The 15,048-nt window shown below is 28.7% G+C and overlaps 1 protein-coding gene across 1 annotated transcript; it reads left to right on the top strand.

Annotated features, from left to right (window-relative positions):
• The first annotated feature begins 7,643 nt into the window (after window positions 1-7,643).
• LOC101257183 (AT-hook motif nuclear-localized protein 24-like) lies at window positions 7,644-8,894 on the top strand. The gene has a single exon (XM_004241967.5). The coding sequence runs from the start codon at window positions 7,858-7,860 to the stop codon at window positions 8,518-8,520; it is 663 nt and encodes a 220-aa protein (XP_004242015.1). The 5' UTR covers window positions 7,644-7,857; the 3' UTR covers window positions 8,521-8,894.
• Window positions 8,895-15,048: the final 6,154 nt, after the last annotated feature.

Genomic DNA, 15,048 nt, shown 5'->3' with positions numbered 1-15,048 from the left:
GCAAGTAATATATTAGTTTCCATACAAAATATGGAACATAATTTATTCTAAAATACACAATTTTAAAGATATCAATTTTTTTTAAATAGACCTTCCTAGACATACATTATTGTACACAAAACATTACCACAACAGAAGCACGTCAGTCCAGAAGTCTTTGAATATTCAACAAAAGTGGTGATCACTAAGAGATTAGTTTTACTAATTGAATTGTATTATTTGGCTTTTCTAATTATGATTTCAGGTACTGAAGCTATTGATCAAGTTGTTAATATAGGAAGATGTTCTGATTATCCAGATTGTAATACAGCTTGTATTCCGGCATTCTTTAAAGGGGGTGATTGTATGATGGTTAAAGGCACAAACAGTTGTTTTTGTGAACCTAAATCATAATTAATTAGGCAAAAATTATTGCCAATTATTGGCTTATGTTGTTTGATTAGTAGTCAATTTTTAAGATTTTGGATCATTCCAAAATTACTTTATATGATTTATTGAAGCAAACTCTTATCTTCTATGTGTTCAATTTTAATTTATGTCATATCAAATTCTCATCTTCAATTATTATTTGTTTTTCGATTTCGATTCTGTTTTGAACAGAACTAAAAATGACGATGATGACTTTTTCACCAATAATATCTCCTCAATGTTTTTTTGTAACATTATATATTACTCTTAAAGTGTTAAAAAAGGTAAATTTTATCGCACATTTTCAAATTGTTTGATCTATAAAAAGTAAAAAAAATACATTTTAGAATTAGAAAGGTTGAAAAATAGAAATGCCTACTTGTAGATATAATAGGAATATCTATTTGTAGATCAAAATTCAAGCCAACATGAAAAATCACATAAAAAGTTTAAGAAATAACTTTGAGTAAAAAATTACTTGTATAGATATAATAGGAACATCCGATTTAGTTAGCACGATTAAGCTACAAATAAAATAAACACACAAAAGAATTTTAGAATATATATATATATATATATAATAGAAGTACTATATTGTTTTGTATGTACATTCATATTTTGTATAAATTGTTATCGGAGAAATGATTAATTGAAAGGTAAAAGAGTTATTCAATTTTTAATTGAAGTTTAGATAATTCAAATTTTCAATTTAGGGGCTTCCAACTTTTTAAATAATAAGATGTTGATTATTTTACTGTAATAATCATAGAAGACTACTAATCAATGTAGATTAGAATAGCATCATAGCAATTAGCAAGTAATAAATAAATTTTAATACAAAATATGAAACATAATTAATTTCAAGATGCAGAATTTCAAAGACATTTCTAGAGAATACATTTTTGAAAAAAATTTATAAATAGACCTTCCTAGACATACATGATACATAAAACATTATAGACGATTAAAAACGTGTCAGTCTAGAAATCTTTGAATATTCAACAAAAATGATGACCGCTAAGAGATTAGTTTTTCTAATATGAATCGTTTTGTTTGGCTCTTCTAATTTTGATCTCAGATAATTGAAGTTATTAAGTAAGATATTAATTTAGGAAGATGTTCTCATTATCCAGATTATAATGCAGCTTATATTAAGGCGTATTATAAAAGTGGTGAGAGTACTGAGTGAACGGGCGAAAGGAGATTGGAGAGAAATCCGTTCCACCTTCATCGCATATAAATGGCTTGTTTGTTTGTTGAAGGGGTTAATACTTGATTTTGTGAATCTAATTTTTAATTAATTAGTAAAAGATTACTGCCAATTATTGGTTTATTATGTTGTTTTATGAATAATGCTTTTTATTCAATTCGAAGGATTTTGGATATTCCAAAGATTACTTCATATGATTTATTAAAGCAAATCCTTTATCTAATTCTCTGTGTCCAATTTTATATATGTTATGTCAAATTATTATCTTCTACTACTATATGTTCTTTATTTCTTATTGGTGATCCATAGTTTTTTAATAACTTAAAAATTAAAATGGGAGGTTTCGATAATTTTAGCTAAAATTTTGTATACGTGTCAAAGCAGGACTAAATAGGGCATGTTAGAAATTTGAACTTGAACTTATAAAGTATAAAATTTGAATCTACTTCTACGTTTTGTTCTTATTGCAAGACTATTATAACACGAAAATTGGGCATGGAAGTTGGTGTATAATATGTTCATTGTCAAGAGGATGAAATGTACTAAGTTCACGAGATGCCTGTCACCTCTAATCAGTATCAGGTATCAGGTAAACATCGACATCAGGACTAGGACAGATGAAAAGAGAACACTTTATACTTGTTATTTCATGGTGTTCATAGTTTTCGCTTTGACATTTCCAAATATTATGTCATGTTACCAATTAAAAGTTATAATTGACTGAGAAGATCTCATTTAATGAAAAATATCATGTTACACTGTAGAATGATTACAAATATATTCAAAAAAAAGAAAGGAAAAAATTCCTATTCTAAGCTGTTGTGTAAATATTTTGTCTACAAAAGCTAAGTGAAGTTCGATACAATCACGATGGAATGAAGAAAGAATTGAATCTTATAGATTATCTTTTCTACAATGCGGACTACCTGCATTTGGACAGAAAGACCCTATGAAGCTTTACTATTCTGTGGGATTGGCTTCGAGCCTTTGTTCAAGCTCCCTAGCTTAGATTGAAACGTTGAGTTCTTTTATTGTTGTTCAATCTCCAAGACGAATTTCCATTGAGAATGGAATAGTATTTGTGTCCAAAGGTGAATAAAGCCCTGACTTCTAAACTTGTTTCTCTACAATAGTCATCGGGATTCACTCCTTAGAAAGAAGACTTCTCCCAAGGCAACAAACCAGTTGATAAATCAGCAAAGTTTGACAAAACAAAGTCTCGAAGGCCGGTATCCCAAACTTCACAGAATTGTGATCAGACTACATATGTTACCTACAAAGTTTTACTTGATATTTCTAAAGTTATCTTTGGCTATACAGGTTTCTAGATGATGAGCGCACCTATTATATATAAAAAAGTTGATTTAAGATACAAATTTAATTGGTTCGATTTTTTAAGTTATTATCATTGAAAATAATTAAAATTCTAAACTCATATGTCTAAAAATAAAACGCCTAAGTGTTGTAACCAATAGCCACCTAATGAAGGTCTTACCCAATTGTAGAAAGAAAACAAAAAAAAACAAGATAGATATAAAATTCAAATTTCTAACCTACTTCAAATGGTACGCATAATCATCATCACATTATATGATACTTCGAGTGTGGGTTCACACATCCATATTTCAAAAAATATATAAATAAAATATAATAAGTACTATTATACATGATTTTGGAAGGAAAACATGAATTCACGTGAACCAGTGATTACTCCTCCATACGGCCGTGTTATTATACCTAAGTTACGAGTCATTAGAGATATTGAAAGCTGTATTCTTTTTGCTGTTAAGCCACAAAACAGATTTGATTCATGCAATTAAATTTCACCCTAAAAATGTTAGCACTCTTTATAAATGTCTAAAATTTTAAAAAATGTTAAATATAATATCAATCAATTAATATTATTAAATATTTTAATTTTTTTTTATTAATGTATATATTTATTGTCGCGAACAGAAAGCCAATGAATGCCTAGGAAAGTGGCATCTTCTTGGAGTCTGAAAGGGACAGGGTTGACAGGAGTTGAGTTACATAATATATCAAGTAGCAGCAAATAAGGTTGAACTTGTGAGCCCTTAAATAAAACAAGTTGATTCATCATTGCATTGATTCCTAACGTATGACAACAACTCACATGTATACCTCATATTTGTCGATTGAACAATTTAATTTAATTAACATCAAATTTACATATTCTTAATTACTAAATCTTAAGCTCACATATCCACAACTAACCAGTCTTCCTTCCTGCAAGATAAGTAAACACAGAGAGAGACTCTGGGAAACTAAACCAGAGATTAAACTAGGTGCCTTTTTATAGAAATTAAAGTTAATAGGTTCGATTTACATGAGAATTTGCTTAATTTTCACAATTAGGAAATGAGAAATGCCATAAACAAAATCTCGCATTTAAATGATAAAAATTTCATGCTAAATCTTCATTTAATTACGAATAAATAATGAATTATAAGAAAAATTCAATTAGCTAGGAGTGTTTAAGTGATGAATAGCTAGGAATTACCGATTAATTTCATATTTTGTTGGTCAGCCAACCCACCTGGTCATTTCAAGACACGGATAATTTATAGGTTCGACATAATTCAATTGTTTTGATCAAGATTCTATATTTGTATTAAAAATCAGTTAGCTTGTAAATATTCAATTAGCTTTTTATTTAGAATTTTGAATTTTATAAACTCAAAATCTTAACTACCCTCCGATTCAATAAGTCCAAGACAAAAATTAACAAAAATAAAATTAAAAATAATAATGGTATCATATAGTATAAAACTAATATATCTAATTATAAGGTACTCAGATGACACATGGAATAGTGTCTAAAGAAAACGACATGGTTAATTAATTAAGACAGAAGTTAACAGCTTGCATATAATCAGGTGTCATTATTAATCGAACCAATAGATAACGTTGACACCATTTTATATCTTGATTACCTCAAATTTGCATGTGCAACACAAGAGCAACTCCATGCTTGACCTCTCTCATGGCTGTTTCAAGGAGGTTTATGCCAAACTAATAAATATATGATATGTGTCATTTTCGTACCTATAAATATTTAATTCACTTGCATTAAATGTAAGTCATGGACATTGTGGCGTTGAGTGTGTGATTCATGAAGCATTTGTTGTTGAAGGAAATGTCATCCTCTTTTTTTGATTTTCTAATATTCGAAGCCCCTTATCTGAGAGTAACATTTTTGAACAAAATATTTTTTATATTCAAAAGATCAGAACATGAAATTTTGATAATTTTTATTTAGAATGAAACAGTTCTACCATCAATGTATTACAATTCACGTTTGTGTGTTATAGTGAAAGAGAAAGATAAGGGGAGCAGACAAAGAGCATCTTTAGTTGGATTGAGTGGGGACACATAAAAGTTTTTGAAGTAAGATCAAGCAAAGCCAGTGAGCAGTATAGGGAAAGTACAAAAAGAAGAGTGTTGTAGATTTGTCCTTATTTTTGGCCGATCCAACATAAGTGCAAGTGCCCCTAATGATCTGTCAGCGCTAACCTCGCAACCCATCACCCCTCTCGTATTTTCCGGTCAAACCATGTGCTTCCATAAACTTTTTTTTTTTTAATCATCAAGAGCGGAGCTAAAATAAAATTTAAATCACAAAGGAGCGGAGTTTGAGTAAAATTTAAATTATTTCAGAACATTTAGTGATTTTTCATTTTTCGTGTTCAATTAGGAGTGACGCTTTCAACAGAATTTCCTTTTGAATAAAACACTTTCGCTAATGCATCAAAAACCATATTGGATATTGGTCAATTACTTTCACTAAAATGTCTTGTTTGTCATTAGGAAAAATTCAGGAGAACTTATTTTGAATCCTGAAATTCAAATTTTGACTCGGCTTGTGAAACGTTTTGGTCAAAAACATCTCAACTTTACATTCAAATCGTGGATTTTCTACTTTAAAAAGAGTCAATAAACATCGCTGGTCAATGTTTATTCATATATGATGTACTTGGAAAGTAATGTTAATTTTATTTGTATTAATTATCATAATCCCTAGAAGAGCAACTTATATATAATTGAAGAAATTAAACCACCAACTAGAGTTACACAGAGTTATAATAAGTAAAATAATTAGGCAATAGAGACCAAAAGGCAAATTAAATGATGAGATGGAAGTTACAAAAGACCCGTAAAATAGGGGTATTTGACATTGTTTTGATAATATATAATGGACCCACGGACCACGGTTTGCTAAAACTGAGGAAAAATTAAACAATTTTATACAACTTGAACAGTATGCACATTCATATTATTGGAAAGTGAAACTTCCCCCACCACTATACACATTTTTAGTCTATTTCAAATTATTTATCGAGTTTTTCTTTCTCACATCTATTAAGAAAAAAATTAGTCAAGAGGAAAAATTTTTCCGTCTTAATCTCTTTTTGTTGAATTTTTACTCTATTCATATGTCAGTTTTTTCATAATTATAATGTTTGTAGTCTTAAAAATTATATGAAAAAGTTTTGAATTACCAAAATAACAAATATTTGGGACAATTATATTTTAAAATCACAACAAATAATTTAAGAAAGAAGAGTATAAATTGAACTTTCATTTAATTTTGGGCTCATATTTTGGACTTTCTTTTAAAACTAAATAAATAAATGGTACTACCATAAAACAAATGACAGCTAGTAAGTAGCAACATACCTATACAAGAACAAAAGTTGCATGCAAATAGTTTTTTTTTTTCATTTTCTTTTCTTGTTGTTATTTTAAGGCTCGACTAAATGAATTTGCATAAAGAAATCACAGTTTTGGGAAGTAAAATGTTTCTTGCTAAAAGCGACTTATAAAAATTCACGAATCAAACGAAAAAGTATTTATTACTATGATAAGTAGTAGTCAAAGATATATGGTAGGAATATTTAGTTTTGAAGAAAAAATGGAAAAGCTTAACCAATCAAGTATAGTATCAAAGCATGTGAGGAAGAGAAGGTTTTTGTTTTCTTGTTAGTCAAACAAAATGAAGAAAGTTTATGGGTCAAGACAGGCCAACGAAATGGACACGAGGTATATTAAATACCAAGTGAGGGATCTAGGGTTTCTACAACTAAACATCATATGATAATTTGAGAAATATTAAACTCCAAAAATAAAAAGAAATACTTTAACTAAGGACATAGAATTAATAAACATTTTTTGTTTTCAGTTTGGTGTTTGATAACCGTATAAGAATCTAGATTAATTTAAATTTATTGTGGAAGGTCCATGATATTAAATTAAAGGAGGAACCACTTTTTATTTGTCTTTTTTTATTTTATATATTTAAAATTTAAATACAAATCGTTAATTAAATATGAAGAACTTCTATTCATCCGCCATAACTCGATTAAACATGTTGAAATCACTATTAGAGACTCAATAAAATAACCAATTCATATAAAACAATCTTAATCCTTTTTAAATGAGTCAAAACATAAAATAATGCCATGAAAAGATATAGGACCATATGAGTAAACCTTAATTAATTTCCTAATTGTATGCACCACAGGAGGGAGCTAGAAATGCAAAGACAATACTCACTATAGCATATAATCTTTACCCCAAACCTATAATTCACTTGCTACAATGGTGATTAATTTATTTTTTTTATCCTTATTAGTATTTGATTATTTTAAATTTATATCACATAGGACCTCCATTTAGAGGTAAATGCTTCCTATTCAAAAAAAATTCATACCCAAAACTTGAATTTGAAATATGTGATTAAGGAAAATATAGCTCTATATAGTGATGGACACCCTTTATCGAAAAAAATAGCATACATATAAATAAAGTAATATACAAAATGATTAAATTATATATTTTGAACACCCTTAGCATAACAAGCTGGCGCTGCTATTTCTGAACCATCCTTTAAGAAATTTCTGGCTTCGCTACTCACTGCATCGTTGGTGGTTAAATATGTGCATAAAAAAATATGTTTTTAAATTGAATGCAATATAAATTATTTATGGGGGGAGAGAGAAGGGAGGACCCATATTCCACCGCCCATTAGCACGCAGAATATATTACCAAAACCAAACACACATAACCCATTGTATCATATATGGTCCATCTAACTCTCTTTCTCATTTTCTTCACCTTACATTGCTAAACCCTAACACAAATATTTTGTACTTCAATTTGCTTAGCTTCTTCATTCCTTTTTTTGAAGAAATTAAGTATAGAATTGAAGTAAAAAAGCTATGGATGATGAAGGAGAGATGTCAAGAAGGCCAAGAGGAAGACCAGCTGGATCGAAAAACAAGCCAAAACCACCCATTATCATCAATCGAGACAGCGCCAACGCCCTCCGAACACATATAATCGAAATCGCGGATGGTTGTGATGTAATGGAAAGCGTATCCAATTTTTCGAGAAGAAGACAAAGAGGAGTTTGCATTATGAGTGGAACGGGAAATGTTACTAATGTGAATTTAAAACAACCGGCTTCATCCGGTGAGATTGTAACTCTACATGGAAGATTCGAGATCTTATCTCTATCCGGATCATTCCTCCCACCACCCGCTCCCCCAGCTGCTTCAGGGTTGACTATTTATTTAGCTGGGGGACAAGGACAGGTGGTGGGAGGAAGCGTGGTTGGCGCCCTTATGGCGTCAGGACCTGTTGTTATTATGGCTGCTTCGTTTAGTAATGCGGCCTACGAAAGGCTACCCTTAGAAGAGGATGATCAGAATCATCCTCTTCCAATGCCAGGAGGTCCTCTCGGATCTCCTGGTGGACAACAACAACAATTACTAGGCGGTGACCCATCAATGTTTCATGGGACACCGCCACCAAATCTTCTCAACTCATCAATGCAATTACCTCATGAAGGATATTGGTCAACGGGACGACCTCCTTTCTAACTTGAAAGAAATCTGTGCGCGTAGGTATTATTTTTTGTTGAGTGTTTTTTCTTCTTCTATAACATTAAGAGATCATGGAAAGTGGAAGGGGATTAATTATACGAATCGAATTCACACTTATTATTATGTTGAAAAATTAACTCCTTCCTCCCCTCTCTACCTCTTAGGAAAAAATTTTAGGAAGAGGATTTTTTTTTTCAGGCCGTTGACCATTTGAAGTAAGTTTAATTTGTAGCTTTGAATATTTCTTAGTTTTAATTTACATCCTTTTTTGAACTAGGTCTTTTTTGTATTGTTATTGGTTAAATTAATGATGAAATGCTTGTACTTTGATCAAATTAACTTAATTGTAAATTTGATGTTTTCTTGGTGAATTGTCTCTTGAGCTAATAATAGAATTTTAATTCTTTCAGACTAAAAGCAAGTGTAAAAGAGTTGGGATTTTTAATTTGTGAAGGCTGTATGTTTTGTAAGAGATTTATTTACTTGATAAGAAAATTAAGTATACTGTTATTAATTCCATAATCATGATATACTAAATTATATTGAAGTAATGATAACTATTGAATTAAGAAGCACTCATTTATTAATTTTGTGTTTGGTACCATGAGAATTGTCATTTAGAAAATAAATGATTTCTTACTTAATTTGAAAATTTTGGTTTTCGAAAAATCTTGACCGATGAGGTGTTTAGCCAATTTTGAAGAAAAAAACAGTAATTTTTTTTATAGTATTTGAAAACTAGAGTTGTATTTGGTCATGAATATATAAATTAAAATTGTTTCTAAATTATAAAGTGAGTAATTTGAAGTGAAAAAACAAAAACTATTTTTATTATCTTTTAAATTTCTGAAATTTAGAATTTTCAATATTTTATAATAAATATATTTTTCGAAGTTTAACTAGAATAAAAAAGTAAAAAAATTTGATGGTCAAACCCAATTAATATGTTACAACTAGTTTGAAATTAGCTCTCTCTAACGATGAGTTGTGGGACTACTTCAACGATGTGTGCTACCAATTAATTAGGAGGATTTCAGTTCATAATGTTTCATGGTCAACAATTGATTAACAATTGATTAATTATTTGAATTCTGCCTTTTTTTAATCTTTCCCTAAAGTCACTTTTTGTAAACCCAATTTAATTAACTTTGACTCTTTTTTTTCTCTTCCTTCATTTATCTTGTTTTGATCAAAAGGAAATGAAATCCCATAATAAATGATATGAAGAATTCTTTCAGAATTTAAGTTAAGACTAGAAAATAAAAAAGACATAATTTGAGATTCTTTCTATGATATTTTATTTTTAAAAACATTTTTATTCTTTTAAACATTAATATATTTAAACTAAAAAATGAAAAAGAAAATCAGTTTATTTTAAATTAAATTTTTTAAATAATTTTTTGATTTTAACTAAATTTTTTGACTATTTAACACTTTCTTTTTTTACGTAGTTATATATTGAATTCTTGATCTAATCACCTGTTATAGAAGATTGATTTTCATCCTTTTTAAGGCTGCCAACTTAATGTTCCTATTGAAATAATCATATATTTATAAGCCCTAAGCCTTTTTATCCAATGGATCGCCCTCAAATATAATATAGGCTTTATTAGGGATTAGGTGAGTGTTCAACTAACAACAATTTTTAATCGCTCAATTGATTTATTATTCGAACTTCTATTTTATTGGCTTTCCCTTTCCTAACCCCATTATTTTCTTTAAAAAAAATAGGGCTTAGTCTATATGAAATTCATGTGAATAATGCTGACTCAACAAGAAATTCAATATATAAGCGGTCCAATGATTAAGCCATGTTCATCAATTACGTTGGTTTAGCCCATATTTTTGGATTGGATTTTATCTGACTCCAATCCAAGCTAAATAGGTGCATGTGGTGATAAAATTACAAAGCTCTCATTAGTTGAGTCCTGTGCAAAATTGAGGTTTTGATCTAATGAAGTTATTATATAAAGTAATTTATTAAAATAATATGTTTTTTTAAAATTTAACAGAACTAATATAAACATATTTTGTAGTAATATTTTAAGGTATATTTTGTTTTTTAAAAGTTAACAGCGTTAGAGTGATATGCGTTACTCACAGTAACGTTTTACTCCTAAAACGTTATTGTAAATAACGGTTTAAGAGTAAACGTTACTTACACTAACGTATATCAACCTAATGCTGTTAGTTTTTAAAAAATAAAATACATCCTAAAACATTACTGTAAAATACGTTTATACTAATTGTGTAAAATTTTAAAAAAAACATATTATTTTGATGAATTGCTTAATATAATGACTTAGTTTGATCAACTCTAGAGAAGTAAATTCCACGTTTATTTTTTTCCTTTAAAAAGCACAAGTTTGACTATTTGGAGCATTTAATTAGGTAGGTATATAAATATAGTTCATTTATAGATCATTTAGAAGTGGGAAATATAGCTAGATATATACATTAGAAGCACTTTCAACAACTGATGATCAACAAGAATTTGTCGTAATGCAAACACAAGTATGTGCCTTTTCACCTGTAAAAGAATATGGTATAGTAGATAAGACTGCTCCTTCTTTAATAGAGGTTTCGGGATTGAGCCCAATAGATAAAAAATTTTAAAATTTTTGATAAGCATCATTTTTCTCTAATGAAACTCTACATATCATAAATATAAAATAACATGGCGATGCAAATCAAAATTAATTGAAATTTTATATAATATCAACATCAAATTAAAAAGAAAATTATGTGTTTTTAGCTTGTATATGATGTGTGACAGGTTGGCCCATGATGATGAATTTTAGCCTAATTATCTCAACTTTTTGAAACATCTGATTTTATTTATTTTTTTATTTTTACTTTGACATAAAAGTCAGTCACATTTTAATTAGAAAAAATTGGTTTTACTTTTTCAATCTCTGTGATATTATTTTACGTCGATGACTATATGTTAAAAGTTGTATAACATTATTATATGATAAAGAGTCCAAAAAGAGAAGCTAAGGTAAAGAAAAAAATGAAGTTCAATGGATCTTGTGAATCTTCATTCTTTTCTTTTTCATTCTTTTTGTTGACATTTTCTCTTCTTATAATGCCAATAAAAGTCAATAAACCTTTGCTGCTTTATTAATTTCTTTGGAGTAGATTTACAGGTCATTTGCTTTAAAAAAATAAGTTATACAAAAAATAGTTAGTCAAACAAAATAACAAAATAATAATAAGAGAGTTAGCTATATTAATATACCAACTAGTGATACATTAATTATTTCACTATGTAAGTGGTAAAGTCGTATAACGTTATGTGTAAATTATATAGCTATTACATATATCAAAATTGAAACTACAACCAAATATAGCATAAATGTAGTTGTCAAATATTAGAGCCGTCAAAATAAGCTTAGCTTATTGGACTGGCCCAACCCAATCTATTATGGCAATAAGATTGTGATAGAATTTTTTAAGCGCATTTTAAATTAATATTTATAAGTTTGGTCTATATAAGTCATTGGTTTTTGAGGTTTGACAGGGTCGATTCGGGGTCAGCCCGTAGGTCAAAACTTTTAATTTAAGAGTAACTTATAATAATCTCAATGTAATTTAATTTCTTAAATACACGCTATGTTATAATATTATGAATCTTACTAGATTTTGATATGTCCAGATATCTGGACTCAAAATTAAGTTAGTTTGTTCTGGATACACTCTATTCAGATAGATTCACATGTATCTAGAATTCATAGATAAATCTCGCATCCTTGCCTCCCTTTTATCTTGCTTGTCACTCTTTTATCTCGCTCACTATCCGCTATGCGAGATACATGTTAATTACATTAGACTTTTTTGCTAGTGTTATTGAAACAACACCATTGTTTGTCATATTTATTTGAAAATATTCTCATGTTCTTGATGTTATAGAATTATAAGTTTGAAAAGAAAAAAAAAGGTTAGCCCGCCTCAACCCTCGGCCTTTCTAGGATTGAATTGGGTTGAGCATTTTCAAGCCCTTTCAAATGAAAGGCCAGCCTGCCCTAGCCCTTTAAATTCCTTTGCCCGCGAGACTTGGGCGGGTGGGTCTGAGCCGACCTTTTTTGACGACTCTATCAATAAAGCTCACAACAAAAAATAAAGTAATCATTATCTTTTACCTATCAATTTTAGCTTGTAAAATCGATATGTTGATTGCGTACGATCAATGGATACTTATATATTTAAATTAGTATATACTAAGTAATTCGTGTGTAGTATTTATTTTTCACGTAGTATACATTGACGATACTCTAAACAATATTAATTAGTATTTATTTAGTAGATTTTACATAAATCACATAGTTTTAATATAAAATTACAAATTATCCCTCTTTAGTTTATTATTATATTAATCACTTAAAAAGTAACACAAACCGATATACTAATATGTGGCTCGGTTACATTATAACATAAATTGAATACATAATATGTAGCTCGGATATATAATATGTAGTTCGGATATATAATATTTAGCTCGGATACATTAAATACTGACTCATATACATTAATATGTAGCTCAAATAACTTAAAAAAATAAAGAAGTTTTGAAGTTTTTTTTAAATATAAAATGAAGAAGATGCATTAGTCCTTTTTTCTTCTTCGAAATTTTGGTCAGCCCACTTTGTTCCATTTCTTTCTTTCTGATGAAGCTATTAATATCATCAAGATGCACAAGGTAAGAAATTGACATAGAAAGGGGGAAAAAGTCATTGAAGAAAGAAAATTGGAAAATAGAGTTTCCATACTTAAATTTTAATATAAAATGGTGGATTATTTCGAATAAATAATATATCAATGTATTCAAATTATATACAGTATTCTATAACTAAAATCTGAAACTGTATAGAAGAGATTTGAGTTGGTCGAAGTTATTATAACGTATTAAGATTATATAAACATCGTATATAAATATATACACAACAATGATATATAATTATGCATTATATATATATGATTATACATTATTTATACAACAACTATATAAGATATACATATGGCTATTCAATTAAAAAAAAGGTCACCTGTAGAATCATTACTTAAGAATTCATATCCTCCAGTTCAAATAACTCGAACAATAAGAATGATGCTCCAATGACTATTATAGATGCATCAATTTGGTAATGACAGTCAAGAATTTTATAAAAATGTATGCTTTAAAATAAAAGGAAAAAGAAATTTACAAAGCAAAATTCCTAAGTTACAAATTATGTCTCGTAAAATATAAATTCAATTTTAGAACATTATACCTTAATAAATTTATAACTCATAAGATATGCCTACAAAACAAAGGTCGATAGAGACACACAGTTTAATTTTAAAACACATAAACTTATGCGTTTGATAGAGTATATAGAATAATTCTAAATAAAGTGTATTAGTTATGCTTGTATTAACAGTAATGTATTAGTTATGTTTGTATTTATTATACATAAATTATTTTAATATATTATTTGGCTTGATGCATTAAGGCTTAAGTTATCAACAGACACTCGAAGTTATATGCAACATTCACCCAGACACCTAAATTCAATCTTGTACCTGTTAAACACTTCTATCTTTTTGAATTTAAACCATTTGAACATTATTTTGGACCATTGGCTAAAAGTATAAAATGAGTAAAATACGCTTGCGATGACATGGCAAATTGACAAATTAAATAACGTGTTATTTAAATTTTAAAAAAATATTTTTAAATTTATTACAACGTGAATGAAAAAAAATTACTTACTATCAAAATAATATGTAGTTCCAACGGACTGACCCGCCGCCGAAACCCTTTTCCTGCAATTCCATTACCATATCGCTGTCCATTCCAACTCTTTAACATTGTTTAATAACTCCGGCGACCATAAAATCTCCAATAATTTTAAGCATGAGTGCTTCATACTGTACTTCACATATTAACATGAAAAAAGGATATAACTTTCTTATTGTCGTATCCTTTTAGATTATTATTTTGCTGCATTAATTTAAAAAAGTGAGAGTAAATTAGAGAATTTTACTTTGGAAAAAGCGTCAAAGGCAGACGAGAGCTCAGAAGAAGAAGGGTTGGGGTTGAAAAGGGATTTGTGATGATTTATTGGTCGGTTTGATTTTTTGCACACCCCTATACATAATAGAATGTATAATGCAATCATTAGTTATACATAGGTTGAAAAGACATAATACATAAATATGACTTTTAATTTTGCCGCAGTTCATATTTATGCTTTCAAACTTTGGGTGTTTTCAAGAAGATATTTAAATTTGTATAAAATTGAGCAATTAAATACATACGTCCTATTTGATATCCTACGTGTATTATGTAACAGAGGACTCATGTGTCTACTTGTTCAACTTTATACAAATTTAAATATTTGCTTATACACATTCACACAAAGTTGAAGAGCATAAACATGAAATAAGTCAAGTCAAAAAGCATGTTTATGTATTATGTCGACTGAAAAAGAATACCAAATAAAATATTGATAATACACAAGATATTAATATATATTATTTCCT

This window comes from Solanum lycopersicum, chromosome 6 (genome assembly GCF_036512215.1).
Source record: "Solanum lycopersicum chromosome 6, SLM_r2.1".
In the NCBI taxonomy this organism is placed as follows: Eukaryota; Viridiplantae; Streptophyta; class Magnoliopsida; order Solanales; family Solanaceae; genus Solanum; species Solanum lycopersicum.
This window is presented reverse-complemented; position numbering and strand designations above follow the sequence as displayed.